Here is a 27,920-nt window from a genome sequence, read left to right on the forward strand (position 1 = left end):
AAGGGACAAGGAGATGAAAAATGTGCAAAAGAGGTGTAGGAGAGAGTGTCTGGCTCAATACTTGTCTAACTAGAGTTCCAAAAAAGATACAAATAAACAGTATTTAGATCAATAGCTAAGTTCTTAATGCAACAACTGGAAACCAGAAAGCAGTGGATAATATCTTAAATGTGATGAGAGAAAATAACCGTGAACTTAGAATTCTAAGACCAGCAAACATATTTTTCAAAAACAAGAATTAAACAAAGTCATTTTTAGACAACCAAACCTGAACAAGTTTACTACGACAGACCCTCACTACAGGATGTACTTCAGGTAGAAAGAAAATGACACCAGAGGCGAGTTTGAGATGTAAGAAAGAACAGTTAGCAAAGAAGCACAGAAATCTATTTAAAAATATTAATAATGTGGTGAGCGATGTGAATTGCGTAAGACTATTGAATCACAGACCTGTACCTCTGAAACAAATAATACATTATATGTTAAAAAAAAAAAAAGGAAGAAGAAGATAGTAAGAAGGGGAAAATGAAGGGGGGGTAATCGGAGCGGGAGACGAACCATGAGAGACTATGGACTCTGAGAAACAAAATGAGGGTTCTAGAGGGGAGGGGGGTGGGGGGATGCGTTATCCTGGTGATGGGTATTAAAGAGGGCATGGAGCCCTGGGTGTTATACGCAAACAATGAATCATGGAACACTACATCAAAAACCAATGATATAATGTATGGTGATTAACATAATATAATAAAAAAATAGAGAAAAAAATATTAATAATGTCTAATTGGAAAGAACTATAATTGTGGCCCACAGGAGCTTATACGTTGAAAAAGGGATATCTGGAGATAAAGAATTTTAAGTCTCTTGTATTATTCAGGAGCAGGACATTGATTAATGTTAGACTTCAATTATATATGTTAAAATAGCTAGGCTAACCACTAAAAGAAGATAAATAGCTATATAATTCCAGCAAACACAGGGAAGAGGGTTCATCTTTAGGTAATGATCATATATGTTAAATGCTCAGAAAAATATTAGGATCAGTAGTTTACAGGTTTTCTAGATACAAAATCAAAATATAAATGCTAATTTCAAGTATACTTAATAGCATTGTCATAAAAAGCATTTTTTTCACTTACTTTAGCAAGAAAAAGTATAAAGGATTTAGACTACATCTAACAAAAACCATGCAAGCCTGCTATAAAAAAATTAAAACTTTATTAAAATATATTTAAGGAAACAATGGATGTGATTTTTCTATATCATCCTGAATTAGAAGACAATACTGTAAAGATATAGGCTTTCCCCAAAATGATATTTAGAATTAATACAATTCCAACAAAAAATTCAAGTAACCTAAATGGATGGATGAATGGACAAAGAAAGTATAGTGCATTCACACAATGGCATATTATTCCCAGTCTCAACAAAGAGAATCCCGCCGTACGTGACAACATGGATGAACCCCTAGAATGCTAAGTGGAGTGGAACAAGCCAGTCACAGAAACATAAATATGGCATGATTCCACTCATATGGTGTATCTAAAATAGTCAAACTCCTAGAGGCAGGAAATAGAATGGTGGTTGCCAGGTGCCATGGGGGAGGGGCGATGGTGATGGGGAAGTGCTGTTCAGTGGGTATGAAGTTTCAGTTATGCAAGATGCGTAAGTTCTAGAAACCTGCTGGACAACACTGTGCCTAGAGTTAGCAGTACTGTATTGTACACACTTATAATTTTGCTAAAAGAGTAGATCTCATGTTAAATGTTCTTACCACAGTTAAAAGAAAAGAAAAGAAGAGCTTTGGTAGATGATTATTAGTTACAATGCACCGCTATACAGAAGCTTTGTGAGGAGGATACTTTGGCCTGATGAGTTAGTTACTTAAATTCTAGATTGAGGCCATGCAATTGTTTTGGACATTTTCTTTGTTAATTCAAGTGAGGTTTCACCTGAAATCAAATGTGCATGTCATGATTACCTGGGTTTCATGTATGAAAAGTGTGGACAGCTCTTACATCACCTGAAGCTTTATGAATAAATCTCTTTTCCTCGGGAAAAAATCCCAATAGGCCTGTGTGTGTGTGTGTGTGTGTGTGTGTGTGTGTGTGTGTGTGTGTGAAAATTTGGCAAGTGGATACAATGATTCATATTAGTGCAAAGGGCCAATAACAGCTAATATACTCATGAAGAACATGAAAATGGGGCTGCTTCCTTGGTATGAAGATTGATTATAAAGTCTATGCGATTAAGGGAGTGTGGTATTGGTGTGTGGATAGACAAAGAGATGAGTGCAAAGGAGTCAAGCATCCTGTAAACAGTTATGGAAACAACATATGACAGTGGGGGTATTTCAGGTCACAGGGGAAGGTTATTGTCCCTGGAATTACTGGTAATCCTCTTAAAAAAAAAAAAAAGAAGAAAAAGAAAAAGGAAAGTTATCCCTAACTCATGTAAAACAGGAAAATAAATTCTAGATGCACTATAGATGTAAACGTGAAACACAGGAAAACCACTAACAATTTTAAAAGACAATGCAACAATATTTTCTTGATCTCAGGATAGGGAAGAATTTCTTGACTTACAAAATGGGAAAATCATAAAGTAAAAGACTGATTAATTCTAATTCATCAAAATAAAAATGTACCAGTAAGAGAGTGAAAGACAAGTCACAAACTGTAAAATATATCTGCAACAAAAAGCAAAGGAGAAATGCTACTGAAATTTATTAAAAATCCTTACACTTCAGAAAGAGAAACACAAACAACCCAGTAGAAAAATAGACAAAGTGCATCAAAATGCATTTCACATGGGAGAAAGCAGTAATGGCCAATACACTGTGAAAAAAATCGCTCACATCCATTAGTAATAAAGAAATGCAAATGACAACCGCAGTGAGATACCATTTCACACCCACCAGATTGACAATAGAAAATAGGGCGTAAACAACCGTGATAGCTCTCATTCAGTGCTGGTGGAATGTAAAGTGGAGCAAACCACTTCATAAAACAATTTGGCACTATCTGTAATGCTGAACATATGTATCCTCTGATGTATATGCCCAGCCTAGACTCTGGGGCCCGGAGAACTCCTCACATATGCACCAGAAGACACGTATGAGGTCGCTTCTCACAGCGTTTGTTATTATATCCCCAGACAGGAAAACCTCACTGTCCATCAATGGTAGAATGGATAAATAAGTTGTGACACAGACTTAAAGCAGAAGGCCATAAAGAACTGAAAGTGAAAAAGACCCATCTGCACACATTAACACGAAAGATTCTAATTTTGAATAAAAAGAATTGAATCCCAATAAAATACACAGACTATTAATCCATTTATATAAAATTCAAAAATAAACCAAACAGTTTTATTGTAGAGAAATGCATTTACTATAAGTCACAAGGGAATGATTGTCCCTGAAGTAGGGACACTAGTCAGCCTGCAGCCGTGGACAGAAAGAAAGCGATCGGAAAAGGGCTCAAAGGAAGCATTGACGATAATGGCTGTGTTCTGGTTTATAACCTTGGCAGCAGGTACATACCTTCTTTGCTACTCCTCTCTAATGTGTGCATAACGGCGTATGCACCACAGTCAAAATGTTGAGCAAAAGAATCAAGTCATAGACGAGAGGACATTAGCATGATTCTATCATGATGCTTCAACCAAGGTAAAAGGACATAACACATCATTTAGAAATTCAGACACAGTTGGAAAATTATCAAGAAAGAAAGGCAGTGACTGGTTATGGATTGCCTTGGATCAAAGTAGAGAGACACAGGGACTTCCTGAGGTTCCAGTAATGTCTCATCTCTGGAGATGGATGGCAAGTACATGGCCATTAAAGAATTTTCTATGTTTTAGTGTATCTTCTTGCAGCTGTTTCACAATAAACTTGTGAAATAAACTTCAACATAAATAAATATTTAATTGAAAAATGAAGAGTTTTTTGTGGAAGTCCCCTTTGGACTAACCCTAGGCATATTTTACATGAGTTTTAGAGACTCCTGAAAAAATAAGGCCAAGCCTGGGCTGCGTTAAGGGTGAGGTGACAGAAGGATGTGGGTAGCCTGGGAAATTGTACAAACTCTGCTACTCTCCTTCTTTCTGAACATTCTAATCTCAGCTCCTTTCCCAGGACCTTCAGACCCCTGGACTGCTAGCAGCTTAAGGCCGGATGATGTTCACAAAGGCCTTCTTGTCAACAGGCTTCCTGCACCACCCTTTAACCAAACGATGGGGCAAAGAGATAAAGAGCTAGCGGGCTACCTCAGGAAGGCTGCTGACCAAAGCTGGTACGGACCAGAGCCAGAAAACTACCCGGGATGAGAAGGCCTTTGCTTAAGAAACTACTCCCTCTCAATTCTTCCCATGTGCATGTAGTACAGATTCCATAAGGCAGTTGTATGGTAATATAGAAATTATTGAAAACATTCTTCTTGAGGTTTGACAACGCAGCAGTAGATATGTATCTACTACATAGTTGTTAGTCAAAAAAGTATGTTTCAAATAATCAATTGGTATTCATTTAAAACACAATAATGGTCTTATTAAAGTTAAATTTAATACATGCTGTATTTGGAAGTAATTTCTTTACCATCACATAGAAACCTTTCCAGCTGTCCTTTTTTGTTGCATTGTTGACATTCAGTGGCGAATTAGAAGAATCTCGTGATGAAAATGCCCTACGGCTAGACATGTGTGGTTATTTTCAATTCAAACTCAATATTGATGGTCTCTCTTCTATATCTCCCATTTTCCCAAATAGATGAGTAAATTATAAGTAGAAACCAGTTTATCTTCAAAAATTCAAAGGGTAGGCTAGGTATGCCAAATGTGAAGAACAGGATTCTTAGCAAGTACATGTAAACAAATAAGTAGTCTTGATTTCCCACAATTTCTCATCAGCTACCATAAAAAAATTGTTTCTTACTTCTTTTTTAAATTATTTACCTCTAATTTTTCTATATTTCAAATTTTGAGTTTCCTCTGCAGAAGAATTTCTTACTAGTAACATTAAATGAAGCAGAAAAAAAAGCTATTACAGGAGAGAGAAGGATCACCTGAGTTGGAGCACAGGGAAAAAACCCCATCTTCATTTCCACTAAAAATGGAATATTTAATGCTGTCTTGTATTGGGTCAGGAGCAACAGCTTTTACAGTCACAACAGAAGTACCTGTAAAAATTAGGTAAAAAAAAAAAAGAAAGAAAGAAAGAAAGAACTTTAGGAAAAGAAAATTTCAGGGAAAAACAAGAGCAAACACTGGGTATTTATTATTTGCTTACTACATTTTCATTTGTTCATTCATTCAGTGATTAGTCATTGAGTGTCTTCAATAAGCCAGATCTCAGGCTAGGTGCTGGAGACAGAGTGACAAGTTAGGAAAGATCTCTATCTTACGGTGATCATTAACTAGAGTAAGGAGACAGACAACCATTAGACAGATACATAATCAAAGTAGATTTCAAATGTGCTAAGTTCCCTGGAAGAAAAAAAAACAATGCAATGTGATAGAAAACACTTTTTTATGTGTGTGTCGAGGGGGAGGGCAGACATATAACATTTCAAGTTATAGGAACAAACTGATTCCCAGCATGAAAGAAGAATTGCAAGCACTGATAGAGGTAATGAGACAATTGGTGTGATTAGAACTGGGATTTCACTGGAAGGTTCTCAAAAATCCATTCTGGCCTCAAGTTAGCACTTTGTTGTCTTCATGTGTAATATCTCATGCCCTTGCTGTTCACCTCTGTTTTACTTCCTATCCTGGTTGCCCATTTGTCCTCCTCCTTTAACTGCCTGTCCTTTTAAATTATTTTTTTTATTTAATCAACTTTATTAAGGTAACATTTACATACAATAATATACACATATTTTAAGTATACAGTTATATATATACATATATACATACATATGTATACAGCATATATGTATGTATATATACAATTATATATGTATACAGTTTTAACAACTATATACACTTGTGTAACCACCATCAGAACCAAGATGTAGAATATTTCCATCACTCCAAAAAATTCTCTCTTGACCTTTTGCAGTCAGTTTTCTCTTACTTCTGGTCCCGGGCAATCACTGATTTACTTTCTGTTACTTTGTTTTGCCTCTAAAATTTTATACACATAAAAATTATACAGTATCTCTCTTCTTTTGATCAGCATTATCTTTTAGGAATCAAGCATGTTATTCTGTGTATTAAGAGCTCCTTATGTTTTTTATTGTAGAGTGTATTCTACTGAATGGACATACTACAATGTGTTGATCCATTTTTCCACATATGGACATTTGGATTGTTTTCAGTTTGGGGCTATTATGAATAAAGCTGCTATGAACATCCATGTAATAGTGTTTGTGGGGACACACGTTTTCATTCCTCATGGGTAAACACCTAGAGTGAGTGTGTGTTTGACTTTATAAAAAACTGCCAAGCTATTTCCCAAAGTGGTGCTATACCATCTTACATTCCTGCTAGCAAGATATGAGAATTCCAGTTGCTGCATATCCACTGGTATTGTCAGCCTTTTTAATGTTAGTCATTCTAGTGGAGGTGTGGTAGTCCTTGCGCTGTGGTTTCAATTTTAATTTCCCTGACGTCTGATGATGTTGTGAATCTTTTCATGTGCTTGTTGGTCATTTTTGCTCTTTTTTAAGATTCATCTTTGTTCTTCGCCTTTTGTTCTCTATTTACCCACCACTTCTGAGAAACTTTTTCATAGTTCTTTACTGGTCCTAATCCTCTTATCTTTGGCCTGTAACTTACAGGATCTACTTTGGATGCTCACCCTGGCAGTGATCCCTGCCTCTCCTCTTACTTTCGTGCTCTCTGGCAGGATGCCACCTATTGGCGAAGGTATGCTTGTGGTACCGAGTGGGAGATGGGAAAGAGGTGGGCTCTGCAAGAGGCTCTCTGGCTGCTAAGTGTGCAGAAATGGGGGCCTGATTTAGGAGGATGTCAGCAAGGCACAAGAGGAGAAGTGAAAGGAAGCATTTGATAAGAACACAAGTGTTGACGTGGTGTCAGAGATGAGAACAGAGCAGGGATCATTAACTCAGATGCCTTTGGGTAAAAGTAAGAAGCGTGGACAAATGAAGGAGCCAGATGGGTGGAGGAAGCCAGAGGCTGTCCGATGTGCCTGAGACACGCAGCTTCAACTCATCACTGCTAGTGGGGAAGGGAAAGCAGGCTTTCAGATGCTTGAAATTCTGGTCTTTTTAAGAGAAGCTCAAAAATTCATATTTATTTTCATGTGAAATCTCCCAATTTGTAAATGTCAGAAAATAATTTAATTTAGGGGAAAAACATAAGCTATCGTATGGACTGAACAAAACACAGCTGTGGCCTGACTACAGGCCTGAGTCTGCTCATTTACCATACCCGATAGAGAAGACGAATCTCTCCTTTTTGTTATCAGCGCTTCTAGCACTTAGAGTATGGTACTTATTTTGTCATCCATGGACTTGTACTGAACATACTCATAGACCGATCTCATCTTTCCACTAAGTTGGACTAAATTCTGTGAGAGCACAGGAGGTTTTCTATATATTTGTGTTCTATATATTTCTGCAACTCTAGATTAGTTTTGCTTCTAAAATTTCATGTACTTGAAAAATCATAAGAGTGGCTGCCTTCTTATGCTTAGCATGCCTTTTTGAGAATCACTCATACTGTTCTTTATATTAATAAGTGTGGGAAGAAAGGAGGTAATAGAGGAGACGGAGGAAGTAAGGGATGGAGATGCTCACTGAAGTGTTCTAGCCTGAGAGGCTTGAAGAATGCTTCTCTGCCTACAGGGCCCTTCTAAACCAGCAGCAATTATTAAAAAAAAAAAAAAATCAGGGGTGCCTGGGTGGTGCAGTCAGTTAAACCTCTGACTCTTGGTTTCAGTTCAGGTCTGATCTCAGTGGTGAGATCGAGCCCCACGTCAGGATTCATGCTCAGCTCGGGATCTGCTTGAATTTCTCTCTCCCTCTTCCTCTGCCCCTCCCCACGGTGCTCTCTCTCTCTCTCTCACTGAAATAAATAAATAAATCTTTAAAAAAATTAATTAAATAAATTAAAAAATCACTCACTGCTATAATACACTATCTGATAGTGGGATTTTCAGTAGTTAAAAAAAATAAATAAATAACACCTATTTAAGACCTCTGCTGGGCTTCCGCATTGACTTCTACTGTGCAAGCCTCAGGGAACAAGCTCAAAAGCCATTTTGCTACAGGTTACAGTAAAAAAATCCCTAAGCCAGGCCAAATCAATAGATACTTTTTTTTTCCTGGATACTTAAAAGGGCTTCACTAAAAAGAAGAGAATAAAGAAAAGGCCCTGGAACACATAATATTTTCCCCAGGAACCTTCAAAGACAAATGCAATGATCACTATCCATATTAAAGGAAACAAGTATGTGATATTGTTCACAAAACTGAAAAGTCATTGAGAAAAGGCATAAAATAGAATTCATTATGGAGAAAGAATGGGAAAACCGAAACTGGATACATTACTCTCTTTAAAATGTTATGTTTAACACAAACTGTGACAAAGTTTTAAAATCATTTATTGAGGCTTCCAAATGGTGGTTCTTTTCAAGCCAGTTATGAAGTCATTTAGTGACAATGTAAAGGATTTTAATTAATCATGGTGGAATCAAGTTGCTGCACATGTTGAGAATCTTTCAAGTTGCATTATAATCTGAGGCTTATTTTGTTACACTTTAGGAGACATATTGTTAATATAAAAATGCCTTACATTTTCAGTAGGAATATGCCTTCATAGTAGTGCAGTATGTTTTATCTTTAGCGCTCAATCACAATTCTGTGCTTCCTGATACAATTTAGTTTTTAAACACAGAAATTTTATTTCAACTGGCTTGTCATATGTTCTTAAGAATGGCAGTAAGAAAAGAAACAGCTATGCAGACAAGATGTATGGTCTTGCTGACGGCCTTTTCTCCATGGCTTAGGATGCTTTAATTATATGTCAGATTACAAAACAAAACATGGAGATCACTTGCATGTAAAAAAATAAAGATAAGCACAGAATTGTAAATAAGAATCACATATGGACTCCCTCATAAAAGGAACAATCTTATTTTTACTGCAAATAAAATGTTCATAATATCAAATGAAATTGTAGCACACGAAGGATTTCATTCAAAATACTTCAAACTAGATGCTAAAGTCAGCAAAGAGTGGCAAATATTTATATATCTTCTTCCTCAGATGAAGTTTAAATTTGAGACTGTCCCCAAAAAGAGGAAATATCTAAAGGATCCTTCTAGGTCTTGGCTTATCTGTGCTAATTTTACTTAATTTACTTAATTTATTTTTTAAAGATTTTATTTTTTAAGTAATCTCTGCACCCAACATGGGTCTCGAACCCACAACCCCAAGATCAAGAGTTGCACACTCCACTGACTGAGCAAGTCAGACACCCCAGCTTATTGTGCACATTTTATTTATTTATGTATTTATTTATGCATTTATTTATGTATTTATGTATTTATTATTTACTTGAGAGGGAGAGAGAGAGAAAGCATGCTAGCTGAGGGAGGGGCAAAGGGAGAGGGACAGAGGAAGAGGGACAGAGAAAATTTCAAGCAGGAGCCTGTCATGGGGCTTGATTTGAGCATGGAGTATGGAGCCTGTCATGGGGTTTTAAGACGGGACTCAAACATGACCCTGAGATCATGACCTGAGCTGAAATCAAGAGTCAGATGTTCAACCGACTGAGCCACCCAAGTGCCCCATGCACATTTTAGATAAAAGTCGGTCTCTGGGCATCTAGAGAAGATTTAAAATTACTGTTCATTTTGCACCAAGGTAGAAATGATAAAATGAAAACCAACACTGTACCTTTAACTCCCATGAGGCAATTGAAACATACAGAAAAATTTACATTTTCAGCTTTTATGAATTTTACTTTAAGTCTAATATTGCATCAAAAAGTATAATACATTCAATGTTCTTGTTTTTTCTTCTTTACAATCAGTTAAAAAACTAATACCATCTGTAGCAGCAGTGAACTATCTACTTAAAAGCAGAATTATGTAACAATTAATGTTATGTGACTAGAAAAATCAATATTCATGGAAGTATTTAGGTAAAATAATAATAAAAACATTTTATTCAGAGCTGTTCATGAGTAAGTACTTGTAGAGTTTTAGTTTTGTCATTTCTAAGCAATGCAAGTATTTTCATATTGATGACTGACTTGAGATTTTTTTAAACGTTTGGATGATTTTGAATTGTCCATTATCTTTTAATCATCCAGCCACTGAAATGCTGAACATATTTCAGGCATTTAAGAAAGTTGGGAGTGAGGTCAGCAAGATGGCTGAATAAAGCCCAAGACCTCATCCCCTATGGAGAAACTGAATGAACAGCAACAGTATATGATCCAAAAAGCTTTTATGAAAACTCCAGGCCAGAAGGGAGTGGTATGATATATTCAAAGTGCTGAAAGAAAAAAACTGCCACCAAGAATACTATATCCAGTAAAACTGCCCTTCGGAGATGAGAGAGAAATAAAGATCTTCTCAGATAAACAAGAGCTGAGAGAGTTCACTATCACTAAACCTGCCTGACAAGAAATGTTAAATGTTTCCAGTTGAGATGACACTAGACAGCAATGTGAAAGCATATGAAAATATGAAGCTCTCTGGTAAAGGTGAATATATAGACAAATAACAAATCTCTTAACACTGTAAAGGTGGTGCATAAATCACCTTTAATTCTGGTATAAAATTTAAGAGATAAAAGCATAAAAAATAACTATAACTATAAAGCTATGTGAATGGATAAAAATATAAAAAGATGTACTTTGTGAAATCAATAACATGAAGTGGGAAGGAGAAGTAAAGGAACAGTTTTTGGATGTGATTGAAGTTAAGTTGTTACTAGTTTAAAACAGATTGTTAAAACTATAAGATGTGTTCCGTAATCCCCATGGTAACCACAAAGAAAATATCTATGGAAGAAACACAAAAGGGAAGAATGAAGGGGTGGAAATTGGAGGGGGAGACGAACCATGAGAGACGATGGACTCTGAGAAACAAACTGAGGGTTCTAGAGGGGAGGGGTGGGGGGATGGGTTAGCCTGGTGATGGGTATTAAGGAGGGCATGTTCTACATGGAGCCCTGGGTGTTATACGCAAACAATGAATCATAGAATACTACCTCAAAAACTAATGATGTAATGTATGGTGATTAACATAACATAATAATAAAAAAATAAAAATAAATTTAAAAAAAAAGGAAATAAGACGGGACTCAAAACATGTCACTACAAAAAAACCAATGAAACACAAGGGAAGGCAGCAAGAGAAGAAAAACAAAATGAAAAACATACAGAAAATAATTTAAAAATGGCAATACTAAGTCCTTTCCTATCAGTAATTTTTAAAAATGTAAATGGATGAAACTCTCCAATCAAGAAACATGGGATAGCTGAATGGATTAATAAAAAGAAGATTCAAGTATATACTGCCACCTAGAAACTCACTTTAGACATACAGACAGGTGTAGGCTGCAGGAGGAAAGATAGAAAGAGATCTTCCATGCAAATAGTATCCAAAAGGCAAGAACTGTGGTTATACTTAGACAAAACAGAGCTTAAGTCAAAAACTGTCATGGGACAAAGAAGGATGCTACATAAAAAGTTCTATTCACTAGGAAGATAAAACATTTATAAATATATATGCACCTAACAGCAGAGCACCTAAATATATGAAGAAAACACTGACAGAATTGAAGGGAGAAACAGATAGTAACACATTAATAGTAGAAGATTTCAATACTTCACTTTCAATAATGGATAGAGCAACCAGAGAGAAGATCAATAAGGAAATGGAGGACTTGAAAAACATTATAGACTAATTGGACCTAAGAGACATACACAGAACCCTCCAGCCAACAACGGCAGAATACACATTCTCAAGTATATTACACATTCCCATATATACACTCAAGTGCACGTGGAACATTCTCCAGAACAGATCACATGTTAGGGCACAGCACTAGTGTTAACAACTTTAAGAATATTAAAATCATATCAAGTATCTTTTCTGACTATGATGGAATGAAAATAGAAATCAATAGCAAAGGAAAACTGGAATATTCATAAACACATGGAAATTAAATAACATAGTCTTGAACAGCTAGTAGGTCAAGGAAGAACTTTAAAGGGTAATTAGATAATATCTTGAGACAGATGAAACAAAAGCACAACATATCAGACATGGGCTGTGGCAAAAGCAAGACCAAGAGGGAATTTTACAACAATAAATATCTACATTAAAAAAAGAAGGAAGAGGGGCACCTGCATGGTTCAGTTGGTTAAGCAGCCAACTCTTGATTCTGGCTCAGGTCATGATCTCAGGGTCCTGGGATCAGGCTCGCATCAGGCTCTGTGCTCAGCAGGGAGTCTGCTTGAGGATTCTCTCTCTCTTCCTCTCCCTCTGCTCCTCCCTCCCTCCCCCCCACACTTAAATAAATCTTTAAAAAAAAAGAAGAAGAAAGACTGCAAATCAACAACCTAACTTTACACCTCAAGGAACTAGAAAAAGGAACAAACTAAAAGCAAAGTGGGCAGAAAGAAAGAAATAATAAATATTAGAACAGAAATAAGTGGAATAGAGAGTAAAGAACAAGAGGAAAATCAATAAAACTAAAGAGTTTAAGATTTTATTTATTTTTTTGAGAGAGAGGAGAGAGTGCGTGTGCACATACGCTTGAGCACAAGTAGAGGGGAGGGGCACAGGGAGAGGGAAAGGGACAAGCAGACATCCCACTAGCAGGGAGCCTGACGTGGGGCTCGATCCCAGGACCCTGGGATCATGACCTGAGCCAAAGGCAGATGCTTAACCGACTGAGCCACCCAGGCGTCCCAAAACTAAGAGTTTAAAAAAAATCAGCAAAATTGACAAATCCTTAGCCTAGACAAAAAAAAGTAAGAAGCCTCTAATAACAAAAATCAGAAATGAAACAGGAGGGGCGCCTGGGTGGCTCAGTGGTTAAGCGTCTGCCTTAGGCTCAGGTCATGATCCCAGGGTCCTGGGATTGAGCCCCGCATTGGGCTCCCTGCTCAGCGGGAAGCCTGCTTCTCCCTCTCCCACTCCCCCTGCTTGTGTTCCCTCTCTAGCTGTGTCTCTCTCTGTCAAAAAAAAAAAAAGGAAATGAAAAAGGAGATATTACAAATGATGTCACAGAAATAAAAGGTATCATAAGAGAGTACTATAAACAATGATACACCAACAAATAAGATAACCTAGGAGAAAAGAATACATTTCTGGAAACACACACTATCAAAATTGAATGTGAAGAAAGAAAAAATTCTGAATAGATGTATAACTACTAAGGAGATTGAATCAATAATCAAAAACTTCCCCATAAAGAGGATCAGATGGCTTCACTAGTGAATTCTAACAAACATTTAAAGAAGAATTAACACCAATCTTTCTCAAACACTTCCAAAAAATTGAAGACAACACTTGCAAACTTATTTTATGAGGCCAGCATTACTCTGATACCAAAACCAGAGATACCACAAGGAAACTACAGACTAATATCCCCGATGAATCTAGATGCCAAGATCCTCAAAACAATTCAGCAAACTGAATGCAACAGCACATTAAAAAGGATGGTATGTCATAACAATGTGGGATTTATCCCTGGGATGCAACAATGTTTCAATGTATGAAAATCAATGTGATACACCACCTTAACAAAATAAAGAATAAAAATCACATGATCATCTCAATACATGCAGAAAAAGCATTTGGCAAAACTCACACTCATGATAAATACACTCAATAAACTAGGAACATAAAGAAATTACCATATGTAATAAAGGCCATAGAAGAAAAGCCCATAGCTCTAACATCCTATTCAACAGTGAAATCAAAAAGCTTTTCAGCCAGGAATAAGGAAGGAATGCTCACTCTCACCACTCCTATGCAACCTAGTACTGAAAGTCCTAGCCAGAGACATCAGGCTTTGAAATTAAAAGCATCAAAATCGGAAGAAAAGAATAAAATGATTCTTGTATTTAGTGACATGATCTTATATATAGAAAACCCTATAGATTACACACACACACACACACACACACAGAACTGATTAATGAATTCAGCAAAGTTGTAGAATACAAAATCACCACACAAATATCAGCTGTGTTTCTATGCACTAACAGTGCACGATCTGAAAAAGAAATTAGGAAAACAATCCCATTTACAATAGCATGAAAAAAAGATAGGATAAACTTAACCAAGGAGGCAAAAGTCTTGTTCACTAAAAACTACAAAATATTGCTAAATTATAGAAGACACAAATAAATGGAAAAATATTCTGTGTTCATGGAGTGCAAGACTTACTACAAACAAAACAATCTACAAAATCAATACAATCCATGTCAAAATCTCAATGGCATTTTTTACAGAAATAGAAAAAAGAATTTTAAAATTCATATGAAATCTTAAATTACTCCAAATAGCCAAAACAATCTTGAGGAAAAAAAAGCTGGAGGCTTCACACTTACTAACTTCAATAGTACAGAGCTACAGTAATCAAAACAGTGTGATGCTGATATAAAGATAGATGTATAGAGACCAGTGGAACAGAACAGAGATTCCAGAAAAAAAACCCTCATGCATATTTTCAAATGATCTTGGCAAAGGTGCCAATGCTACACACTGCGGACAGGTTAGTCTCTTTAACAAATGGTATTGGATATCCACATTCAAAACAATGTATTTGGACCTTTACCTTACCACATGCTCAAAAATTAAGTCAAAAAGGATTAAAGACCTAAATGCAAGACATGGAACTGTAAATCTCCTAGAAGAAAACTTTTAGGGGGAATGCTTCATGACATTGGATTTGGCAATGATTTCTTGGATACAACAGTAAAAATACAGGCAACCAAAGCAAAAATAGATGAATGGGCCCACATCGAAATGAGAAGCTACCACACAACAAAAGAAACCATCAACAGAGTGAAAAGGCAACCTATGGAAAGGGAGAAAATATCTGCAAACTCTTTATGTGGTAATGAGTTAATATCCAAAATATATAAGGTACTCCTTCAAGTCAATAGCAAAAAAAAAAAAAAATTTTTTTTTTCAAAAGATGCTCAACATCACTGATCATCAGGGAAATACAAATCAAAACCACAATGAGATATCACCTCACACCAGTTAGGATGGCTGCTATAAAACAAAAACCAGAAAATAATAAGTGTTGGTGAAGATATGAAGAAATTGGAATCCTTGGACACTGTTGGTGGTGTTACAAAATGGTGTAGTTACTATGGAACACAGTATAAAAGTTCCTTTAAAAATTAAAATTAGAGCTGTCATATGATCCAGAAATCCAACTGGGTGTATATCCAGAGAACTGAAAACAGGATCTCAAAGAGATGTCTGCACACCCATGTTCACTGCAACGTTATTTACAATAGCCAAGAGATAGAAACAACCTAAATGTCCTTCGATGGATGAGTGGATAAAGAAATGTAGTATACACATACAGTAAAGTATTATTCAGCTTTTAAAAAGAAGGAAACCCTGGGGCACCTGGGTGGCTCAGTTGGTTGAGTGACCAACTCTTGGTTTCGGTTCAGGTCATGATCTCAGGGTCTTGGGCTCCACCCTCAGTGGGGAGTTTGCTTGAGATTCTCTCCCTTTCCCTCTGTCCTTCTCCCTCACCCCCAGCTCACTCACTCTTTCTCTCTCAAATAAATAAATCTTTTTTTTTTTTAAGAAGGAAATCCTGTCATAGGCACTGATGAACCTTGATTTCATAAATGAACCAGTCACAAAAAGACAAATACTTTATGACTCCACTTACATGAGGTATCTAAAGTAGCCATACCCTTAGAAGCTGAAAGTAGAGTGGCAGTTGCTAGGGGCTAGAAGGATCGAAATGATTTGTTGTCCAATGAGTATAGCATTTTAGTTTTAAAATATGAAAATGTTCTAGAAATCCATTGCACAATGATGGGCCTACCATTATCACTACTGTACTGTGCACTTAAAAAATGGTTATTTATGATGGTGAATTTTACGTCTTGTGTTTCTTACCATAATAAAAAAAGGAAGAAAAGTTGATTTTTCCCTCCTACCTTCCCATCATTAAAAATGACTGAACATATGTTACTAAAGCTTTCCAAAAAATTCACCCCTGGGATGAGACAAAGCATGGAAAATCTCAAAACAAATAATTTTCCATAATTTGTGAACAGATGAAAACCATGTTTTAGAACATAAATGGTATGAAATCTTGAACACATTTGCTTTTGTGAACACCTAAGGAAATAATAGAGGAAGCTATACAAAGTGCTTATTGCCCTTTTATGAGCTTTAGGAAAAGAGAGATGTGGAAGAAAACCAATATAGAATTAATACTTGAAATGAGAAGTAAACAAAATTAAGTCTGAAATGTATTTTTAATGGGATTACAGACTTTAGTGGCCAAATTTTTTAAAAGGAGGATTATCTATAAATGGATTCAATCCTTTGAAATTCACTCATAACAACTTAGAGAAAAGCAGGTGCTAAAGTGAGCCCTTGATGTTCCTACTACCCCTTTTTGTGATTTACAGAAGACTGTATTTAAAGCATGAGGTTGAGAATTTTCAGTATTGCTTCAATGTTGGATCAGACTCCAAATCTTGTCTGCAAACCCAATGCTGCTAGTCTCCCCTCATTTGCTAGTGATTCCCTCTCTAGTCTGCATCCCTAGGTTCATGACCAGACTTCAAATTCCCTTCATTTTCAAGAGCTATCCTTTTTCTCCTTTGCAGCTCCCAAGTCAGCCAGAATCCAGAGCCTGCCCATGTCCAGAGAGAAAGGCTGCACAATTTTTCTATACAGGTGATTCTCGACTTTGGTTGAGAATCAACACATCAAGATCAGATTTGTTTATGATACAAAATTAAATATACATAATTGACTAGTTAGAATGCCCCCATGGATCACGTTTTAATTTTATTTCAAGATTTTTAAGGTCTGAGTATTTACTTCTAACCACAGCATCCATACAATCCATAACTTCATTTTCCCCCCTCATGGTAACTAAAGGAAATGCATGAAGTTGTGAATAGTCCACGCTGGGGACTGTGATTGCTGATTCAGCCTCATCAGGATACCCAAAGCTTTGGGAGTGAAATAAGAAATAAACGCTGGCTTCTAGAAGGTTCATTTAAATTGTTTAATGGGTTGAAACACCACAGACAACCAAGAGGTTTATTTTTCACTTCAAAAAATTCAGGACAGTTAGATTTCCCCTCATCTAGTTGAAGAGGAACAGTGGCAAGAGTAAAGAGATGGGGGGGGTGCCTGGGTGGCTCAGTCGTTAAGCGTCTGCCTTCGGCTCAGGTCATGATCTCAGGGTCCTGGGATCGAGCCCCGCATCGGGCTCCCTGCTCAGCGGGAAGCCTGCTTCTCCCTCTCCCACTCCCCCTGCTTGTGTTCCCTCTCTCGCTGTGTCTCCCTCTGTCAAATAAAAAAAAAAAAAAAAAAAAGTAAAGAGAGGGGAATCACTTGGATTTCACGTCTCTCTCCTGTTGCCGTACAGGCAGCCTCTCCCTTACAGGTGAATGGTATCCTGTGGAGTGACTCTTTCTGTGAGTAGGGGAACTTACCATGGCCAACTCTTAAGGAGATTTTACCTGTCAAAGAGCTGCTTTTCAAATGGGAACTATATACTGAACTATTTATCATTTTAAACAGTTGATTTTAAGTCTAATGTTGTCAGTAGATGAATGCAATGTTGTTTTTTTTTTTTTTTTTAAGATTTTTATTTATTTGTCAGAGAGAGAGAGAGAGAGCACAAGCAGGGGGAGTGGCAGGCAGAGAGAGAAGCAGACCTCCCACCAAGCAGGGAGCCCGATGTGGAACTCGGTCCCAGGACCCTGGGATCATGACCTGAGCCAAAGGCTTAACCGACTGAGCCACCCAGGCATCCCATATGAATGCAATGTAAATCAAGACTCAAACCTGTGGGCTTTCCAAGAAAGAAATGTTAAACAAATACAAATACATTGGACTTATTTGTTTTAACTTTTTATTTTCTTAAAAGAATATTGAATGTTAAAATTAGTTTGGGGTGATGAAAATTTATGATAATACAAAAAATAATTAATTCAGGATGTCAAGTGATACCTACTGATAGGATATTTGAGTAACCCACAGAAACTTTAAACCTCCAACAAGCACATATTTTTCATTTGAAAATAAAATTAAAAAACTGAAGACATATTTGGGAGGAAATAATCCTGGAGCTACAAAATGTTATTAAATAATTTATATCAAGGCCATTCTAGCCACTAAACAAAGGATTTACAGTCTTTTAAAACCACTGGAATTCAAAAGCAAAACAAAACAAAAAAATCACCTTCTGGTGTCTAGGATATGATCTGGCAGTCTGAACTGAATTCGGGTTGAGGCAAAGTTTTGGCCAGCTTGAAATGTCAATCAATACGTTATGCACCTTGACACTGTTTTTCACAGGAGGCTAGGAAATCCTGCCGAGCCAGGTGTAGGTTAGTTGCTTCTAATCAAATTCAACAGCATAATTTACTGCCATCTTTTCCTTCTCTCTTTCTCCTTCCTATTCGATGCCCAAAGTTTAGCTTCTCTCTCAATGTAGACTTGATGCTTCACTCATGTTATAGTTACTTTTCACAGTGAGGTCCCAATTCGTTGCTTCAGATGTCTTGAAATGTATACTTACCTGAATGTTTATGGATCCCACAAGATCGTAGTACTGCGAGTATTTCTAGTTGTCTTTATGTGTAAGATTTAATAAATAGATTTTTAGAGACTTAAGTTCTATTAAAAAGTAACAGTTAAATTTAATTCAGTAATTCTAAATTTATTTATTTATTTATTTATTCATGAGAGTCAGAGAGAGAGAGAGAGAGAGGCAGAGGCAGAGGGAGAAGCAGGCTCCCCGCCTAGCAGGGAGCCAGATGTGGGACTCGATCCCAGGACTCTGGGATCATGACCTGAGCCGAAGGCAGACGCTTACCCATCTGAGCCACCCAGGCGCCCCTAATTCAGTAATTCTAAATACAAGAGGATTAAGAAGGACAACTCTGACCAGGGGTGAAAAAAACAAAAAACACAGTGACGCAGACAGCAGGATGAAGGCTTCCCATCCATTTATTTATTAGCTTTCCTGACTGAATCTCTAACAGGAGGCCCACCTTCAGAGGTGAGAAAGTAATTTGGTCTTCACTGTCTTCTGCCCTCACTTTTTATCTCAGACTAGGTTACTCTTAACCATATTGATTAATCCAATTGTAATGGCTTCGAGTAGATTGAAGGTATACAGATTTAATGAGACGCTGCCTGAGTGATGGGCAACAGGCTAAAATCAAGGTCATTCCCTGCCATAATGGTTGCCTCCTATCAACAGAGTGAACCTGTGACATACCAGTGAATGGCACCTGGTGAAAATGAAAACAGGTGCAAATCTTGCACTGCCACGACAGTTTTTATTAGTGTGATTTTAATTCACTCCTGAATTCAACCACAAATATTATACTTACTAATCCATAACTTAATTTCATCTTGAAATGTTTTCTTTGGGGTGCCTTCGATATTGACTTTTACTTAGGTTTGATTCTATAAACAAGTTGATCCTGGGTGAATTGAGAAAGAATCTTCTAACAATTAGGGAAAGCCCATGCACATTACTTAATATTTAGAAACGTCATTCACTAATGTCACAAGCGTGATAACAATGATGATGTCCTTGCTAATTCTTTCGAGGAGTAATATATTTAATGCCTATTACTCTGCCGAATTTATACTGGATGTGAATGTTCACTAGTAGTGGTTGGAAACCCTATTATGTGAAGGACAACTGACTGAATGAAAGAAGGGGAAACTACTTGAGGAAAAGTCAAAGTCCCCCCAGTGGTCTGTTAATCCTTGGACCTCCTTTCCTACTATTCTTGCCCTTGCTTACTCTGCTCTAGTCACACAGTCCTCTTTGCTGTTCATTGAACAAACCAGGAAGGGTACCACTACTTTTTCCCTTTTTTTCCCTGAAATACCCTACCCCCAAATACACTGTCTTCTCTCTTGAGGTCTTTGCCCACATGTGCCTGCTCCATGATGCCCGCCCTTACCTACTATTTGTCACCATCTAAATAGACTAAAGTTATTTATTAGGTTCTTTGACACTGTCCCTCTATCCCTGCTAGAATGTAAGCCTCACAAGGACAAGTTCACTAATATATCCCAGTAGAAAGTACCTGGCACTTGATAGTCATTAAAGAAAAATGCATGGAAGGAGCAAATAAAATATCTGAAGAGTGACTGCGTAGAGCAGTGGAGTGCTCCCGAGGGCAGAACTAGATTTACGGAGAGACAAAAAGGAGGCAGAGTTAGGTTCCACATATGAATGACTTCCCAAATGAAGAGATTTTCCAACTTTGCCCTGCAGTCAAATCACCTGCAGAGCTTGTTAAAAACAATTCCTGGACCCCAGACCTAATGAGGCAGAACCTCCACAGGTGGGTTACAGATCATTTGTTTCACACCCAATTTCAAGAACCACCCTTCTAAATATTCAAATATTCTCAGTCACCAAAATATTCAAGGAGAGACGGAAAAACCGAGCGTCAAGGATGTTTAGAGAAATGTTCATATTTGCACTGCAGACGAAGGCTGGGCTCAAAGATTCTGTAATTTTTAAAAAGATTTTACTTATTTATTTGACATAGAGAGAGAGAGAGAGGGAGACAGAGAGAACAAGCCGGGGGAGCGGCAGAGGGAAAGGGAGAAGCAGGCTCCCCGCTGAGCAAGGAGCCGGATCCGGGGCTGGATCCCAGGACAGAGGGATCATGACCTGAGCCAAAGGCAGATGCTTAATTGACTGACCCAGGAGCCCCAAAGATTCTGTAATTTTATCAGATCAATTTCAGGATTGATTAATGTACTGTATTTTGTGCTATATAATTTAGAAAACGTTTACTTTCCATCAGGCTCTGCTCTGGTGTTGGAATGAATGCCTCTTAAGAGTAATAGAAATATAGCTCTAAGGAATATCTCATTTGTTTAACATTTGTTTAACATTTAACGCTTCTGTGGAAGTCTCATTACACATAAGAATATAAGTTGGAAATTTCTGACTTAGTTTGGAAGTCACATTATTTCATTTAATGCAGGTAACGGCAATTGACTCTTAATTATGTTTAGAATCAATGAGAGGCCTTCTGAGGAAGCAACCTATGGGATAACCATAATTCCGAAAAGGGTCAAAGTCACGTTAATAATCTGCAACTGAAAACAACCCTAATTTAATATTCAGTATTAATGAATATTCTCTTTTCATAGAGAAGGCAGTATGACATGTATAACATAGATATTTTCACTATGAAATGAATAAATCGATGCACAGTGCACAGCGCACCTTTAGCAACCAAGCTCTTCCTCTTCGAGTCCATGTGCTTTGCCTGGTGGGTGGAAAGAATCGGTAGATGCATCTCTCCACTCTCTAGCTAGATATAATTACCCAGGTCAAATGTCTTTCAATTTACAAGTATCTATAAGGAAGTTTTTTCACTTTTGGGTTAGAAAGATAATTAAAACTGATTTTTTATTTACGTTTCCCATTATGGCATAAACGTAAGGAAGTAACTGGAAAAGAATCTAGTGTTATTAGGAAAAACAGTTACTGTTCACAGAAGTCTGGTCTGAGCTGTGCTGAATTCTTTGAGTATCACGCATTACTGCACTGTGTGAAAGCCACTGCTTATGGTATCAAAATGAATAATGATACTAGTATTAGTAGTTTCTATTTATTACATGCTTACTATGTGTCAGACGCTGTTTTAAGTGCTTTACGTGAACTGGCTAATTCAGCCCCCAGAACCTAATGAGGTAGGCACAATTCTCATTCCTACCTTATGGATTAGGAAACTGAGGCTCAGACAGATTCAGCTGCCCAAGGAGGCACAGTGGCTTACTTTGGATTTAAACTCAGGCAGAGCCCAAGCATTTAACCACAACATACCTCCTCTTTTATTGTACTTCTAAGGAAGTACTTTAGGAAATGTACACTTGTTAAGGAATTCAGATACATTTAAATAAAGGGTTTTTTTTTTTTTGAGGTTGTAAACCTATATTAACTGAAACTTCAAAAGCCCAAAATGATTTATTTTTCAGTATTTTTACTCTTTGTTGTCATTAAGGGTTTGTGTGTGTGTGTGTGTGTGTGTTGTGTGTGTGTATGTGTGTGTGTATTTTACTATATTTGAAGGTACTGTTCTAATACCGCACTATGGATGAACATCAGCATACGAAAAATTGGCTGAACTCAGAAATTTGTGACTGAATCCGCAATAGCACTCTTGTGGTATAATCCTTAGTTTTAAGTATTTTGCCCAAACAGGTACAATATATAAAAACTTGAGGGGACACTCACCTGCATCACAATTTTCGGTCACAGTTGCTTCATAGAGATGGTGGCTGAAGGAAATCTTTACATCTTCCCCTTCCATGTGAACGACTAAGAGGCCAGTGGTCGTCCTAGCTGGAACCCCCTGGTCCCTAACTTTTAACTGCAGCCAGATTGGAAAATATTCAGAAGATGGGCGGTGCTGAAGTTGAACTTCTCCTGTATATTTATCAATAGAAAACATTGACTGGGTCTCCGCAAAACTAAAAATGACAGTTCCATTGGGTCCCAAGTCAGGGTCACTGGCTGTCAGAATGGCAGTTGTCTGGCTAGTAGGCGACTGGGGAGAAAGAAAAATCTCCAAGGGGTTCTGCACCCAAACTGGGTCATTGTCATTTACATCCGTGACATGTACTTCTATAATGACCGTGGTGCTTCTTGAGCCCTGGACACTACAGTCTCTGGCCACAGCCCTAAATGTATGCTGAGATCTGGCTTCTCGGTCCAGCGTGTGGCGGGTTCTCAATGTACCTGCCATGGCATCAATGGTGAATGCACCAGAAGCCTCATCCACCAGAAAATACTCAGTTTGTCCATTCAGGCCTTCATCCCTGTCCACGGCAGACAGCACGAGAACCACTGTTCCCACTTGAGCATCTTCTCTCACGGAGGCCTGGTAATGCAGCATGGGGAAGGACGGGCCATGGTCATTGTCATCCAAAACTCTAACCTGCAACTGCACTAGAGAGCTCCTCGGTGGATCCCCAAGATCAGAGCACAGGATGACTAGGGTAATATTGCTGACTTGTTCCCGGTCCAAAGCGCGAGTGGTTGAGAGTTCTCCTGATGTCTCATTAATAGCAAAGTATTCATCCGTATTTCCATCTGTTAAAGAAAACACATTCAAATTCAAAACTCATTGGAACTGAAGACGCAGCAGCCCTTTGCTAGCTATATATACATATACATATACATATGATTCATATATATGTATATGTGATATATATCCATCATATATATGATGAGACATATATATATATATATATATAGGATTCATTCATTCCACAAATATTTATTTCATGAATATTACATCCTAGCACTTTTGTTAAGTATTGAGGATATAACAGTGAACATGATAGAGTCCCTGCCCTCATGAAGCCTCTATTATCAGGGGATAAACAGAATAATATAATTCAATATTTCTCTTAATTCAAATAATTAAAACACTCGCCTTGACTGATTTGCAGCAGTGTGGATTTTTGTGTATGCATTTACAACTTTTTATATTCATACATTTTTCCTCTTGAGATAATTAAAATGTATGTTTTATTTGAAATAAAACAATACCAGGAAGGGATAAGAAACAGGATATAATGTCCATTTTTAGATATCAATAAAAAATTAACAGGGGGATAGTAGTATTGTGGATGCAGTGAGATTCTCTTCCACATTCCCAGGTACCTTGTGCATGACTCATAACACTTCTCTAAGAGATAGGGGAACACTTGTCTGTTTCTTCCCTGACATAAGGAATGATGAGGTTTTAGTCTTCTCTGTATCCTCAGAAAAAAAACCTTCCCTTTACTCTTGCCCATGGTACCAAGCAGAATCAAAGTTAAACCTGAACACAGAGACAAAAAACCTTCAAAGATATTTTAAAGTCATCCTAAAAATTAGGAAAAATACAGTTCAGTGACTTGTTGGCCATATCTTGGATGAGGGGCATATTCTTGGATGAAGCACACTATTCCAAATAGAGTGGGATTGGGGCGCCTGCGTGGCTCAGTCAGTTAAGCGTCTGCCTTTGGCTCAGCTCATGACCCCAGGGTCCTGGGATTGAGCCCCAGCAGGGAGCCTGCTTCTCCCTCTCCCTCTGTTGCTCCCCCTGCTTGTACTCTCTCTCTCTCTGTGTCAAATATAAAATTAAAATAAAATAAAATAAAATACTGAGTGGGAATTTACTGGGGTCTGCCAGCAGCATGTGGGGAAGAAGTAGAATAGCATTCAAGAAAACAACAGTCATAAGCAGTGTTGGGGGCTGAGGAGAAGGGACTTGCATTTGTATTTTGTTCATAAAACACAACTAATTTGTACCAAACTATATATAGGGGTGATCAGACAAATCTACATTTCTGTGGCATTTGTCATTGATAAATTGATTCATTCACTTTGCAGACATTTAAGGAGAACCTGCCACATGCCAAGTGTGTGCTGGATGCTGGGAATATGAAGGCAGTAAGGCATGATCCCAGTCTCCAAGCATTTACAGTCCAGGAGGAATTTGGGTCAGTCCCGGGACATTAAAGTGTGGTGTGAAAATCATACGCACAGAATGCCCAGAAGCATAGAGGAAGGACACGCAGTCCTGTGTTAGGATGGGCAGGAATGCTTATTAGAAGGAGTGACATCAAAACTGGTTCCTAAAGAGCTGGGAGCCTGGCTAAAAGTTTTGGAAAGTGTGTTCTAGGCAGAGGGGAGAGCCTGAGGGAAGTCTTAGGAATATGAGGACTTAAAGGCTACAAGTGTTTTAGTGTAACTAGAACACAGGGTTCCCTGGGGGTTTGCGTGGAGAGGGCAGGGAGGGGGTTGGCAGCCGGGAAGACGTGAATTTAGAAGATAAGCAGGGGGTTAAATCATGAAGTGCCCTGTGTACACTGCTGAAGAGTCTGCCTTAACATCCTTAGGGAGCTCCTGAAGGATTTTAGAAGAGAAAGGGTCATGAATCACATTTCTGCTTTGGGAGGAGGGCTGAGCAGCAATGTCAAAGCTTGGTTAGAGTACAGGAAAGTTAGGAGGCTATTACAGTAATCTGCTTGAGCACCAGGGATGTTCTAAATGAAGACATGCATACAGGAAGTGGACACATCCCAAAGATATTAAGGAGAAAAGTAAGAAGGAAGGGATGAAGGATTCATGATGGGGTTTGGTGAAAGAGTGAAGGGTGTTTAGACCAGTTGTGTTTAAAACGAGGTCAGAGTACCCCTGGGGTTATCTGAAGTTTTCTAAAGAATATCTGGAAACTGGTAGTTTTAAGGTAATTTCCAGAAGCTCAGTTTACATATTCTTATTCCTAAAGTTGTTCTGCCTGAGAAATCACCTAAAATCATGTGAGTTTGTCTTCTCCACATTCCTTTTTTTTTTTTTTAAAGATTTTATTTATTTGAGAGAGAGAGAGCATGAGAAGGGGGAGGAACAGAGAGAGAAGGAGAAGCAGGCTCCCCACTGAGCAAGGAGCCCGATGCGGGAACTCAGTCCCAGGATCCTAGGATCATGACTTGAGCCGAAGGCAGACGCTTAACCGACTGAGCCACCCAGACGCCCCTCCACATTCCTTAACATTGTTACCTTTAGCATCCTCCCTAGTCTATCTCTTAAGTATGGTGCCTTGGCAGGTGGCTTTGCAGGTCCAGAGTGCTCCTGGAAAGATGTCTGAGTCTCTCAGTGTCTGAGAGCACAGGACTCCTCCCAGCTGTGGGCCTGACCCCGCAGGTGCCCTTGGCTTGGGCAGGGCCCGTGGGACTGAAGGCAGGTAAGGAGCCTGGCTTGGCCTTGAATGGGAACCTTCCCCTGCCTGGGAAGTTGTTCAGATATATTTTTTAAAAAGTATTTTTTATTCTATTTGATATTTTTTAAAGGTGATATAGCCATTTATCTTAACGTGTCAATATTTATGATATTCCGAGAGACACTAGTTAAACTTCTAATAAAAATTTTTAGCCGATTACTTAAAAATATGTGTGTTGGTAGTACATGGTTTTTCAAGATTCCACCTAAGGGTAAGTTGAGCGAGGTTACCGACAGAGACTCTAGGAGAAGCCAGACTGTGATGGGGGACGGTGTGAAGGAGGTGGTGCTGAGTGCAGCTGGGGACACACTGGTAATGCAATGCTGTTGGGCACAACAATGGGGTCTCTGAGGTGAAACAATTTGAAATGGGAGGGAAAGATAAGTGGATGTGCTAGGGTGAAAAAAAAAGATTATTGAATATCAGGTCTGGCCTTGCCATTTGAGTTGGCTTTTCTCTTCATGTGCTCCATCTATTTTATCACTCTGTAAATTGTTGAAAGCTGATAACAGTGATTCTTGTCCACAGAAATGCAAATTAATTATGTCTAGTGGAATGTCACTGGTTATTGTCCTGCAGCTAGACCTCGTCTGCATTTCAGAATTCCTTATTTCCTCTGTGTGTGTGTGTGTGTGCGTGCGTGTGTCCTGGAATTCTCCTTGGACCAATTTTTTTAAAGATTTTATTTATTTATTTATTTATTTATTTATTTATTATTTATTTGACAGAGAGAGACACAGCAAAAGAAGGAACAGAAGCAGGGGGAGTGGGAGAGGGAGAGGCAGACTTCCTGCAGAGCAGGGAGCCCGATGTGGGGCTCGATCCCAGGACCCTGGGATCATGACCTGAGCCGAAGGCAGGCGCTTAACGACTGAGCCACCCACGCGCCCCTCCTTGGACCAATTTTAACATCTTTTTAGTTTGCTCATTAATCAATGACTTAATAAAATAAATAAAAAATCTTCGGCAGTTGTTAATTTTATAATTGTGTGAAAGTCATTATTTTACTTTAAAAAAAATGTCCTTTAATGGGACTTAGATCTCGGATGCGGATAAAGATAGGGAGATATAAGGGTGTCAGCAGTAGCGGAAGATGAGGACTGGATGAAATGACACAGTAAGAGTGTGTCCATGAGCAAAGTAAAAAAAATAAGCACAAAACACCCTGGAAACTCCAGTAAGTCAGAGGACCACCCACAGAACAAGGACATTGGGAAGGCTTGTCTAGAAAGGCAGAAGAAGAATCAGGAGAAAGTGACTTTCTGAAGTCAAGGTGGGACCAAGTGTCCAGGGCATGGTGCACAAAGGCACAAAGCAGTACAATTAAATTAAGAAATGACAGGGATCCACTGGATTTAGCAACAAGATCCTAAGTGCCTTTTGCAAGGGCAGTTTCAGTGGAATACATATTCCAAAGTAAGGTAAAGACACAGAAACCAGAGTGTACACAATGATTTTTAAGAAGCTTGATTGTGAAGGAAAAGAGACAGTGGAGGGATGCATCTGAGGGAAGTCTTTTTTCAAGATGGGAAGGACTGGTAAATACTGATGGGTAAAACCAGCAGAAGGGGAAACTTTGACAGTATGGGAAAAAGAAGCAAATGAGCAAACCCTGATACAGTGAAGGGGGATGGGTGGCACTCTGGGGATTGTTTGTAATCAGTGCTTGACAAGATAAACCCCAGAATTTGAAAGTGAGCATTTAGAAAATCTTATACAGACTTGACAGAATAATTTTACGTCTGCATAATATCATAATAGATTAAAAAAAAACCTGACGCTTGCATTGTGTATGCCTTTTTGTTTTCTTCCTCACGGTAATTCATATTTATTGTATTTTACAAAAGTTTCAGTGCACAACAGATTGAAAATTAAAAAAAAATTCAAACCCTGGTCCTTAATCACAGATCGTTTGGAAAGTTCTAGAAAACAAGTGGAGT

General features: G+C 38.1%; 1 protein-coding gene across 1 annotated transcript in view; it reads right to left on the reverse strand.

Moving 5' to 3' along the window:
• The window catches only part of DCHS2 (dachsous cadherin-related 2), a 119,939-nt gene that overhangs the window by 25,479 nt on the left and 66,540 nt on the right, over window positions 1-27,920 (reverse strand). The window contains 2 exon segments of the mRNA XM_078068246.1: window positions 5,061-5,174; window positions 22,443-23,300. Of these exon segments, the coding sequence (XP_077924372.1) occupies window positions 5,061-5,174; window positions 22,443-23,300 (972 nt within the window).

The sequence above is a fragment of the Halichoerus grypus genome, chromosome 3 (genome assembly GCF_964656455.1).
Source record: "Halichoerus grypus chromosome 3, mHalGry1.hap1.1, whole genome shotgun sequence".
In the NCBI taxonomy this organism is placed as follows: Eukaryota; Metazoa; Chordata; class Mammalia; order Carnivora; family Phocidae; genus Halichoerus; species Halichoerus grypus.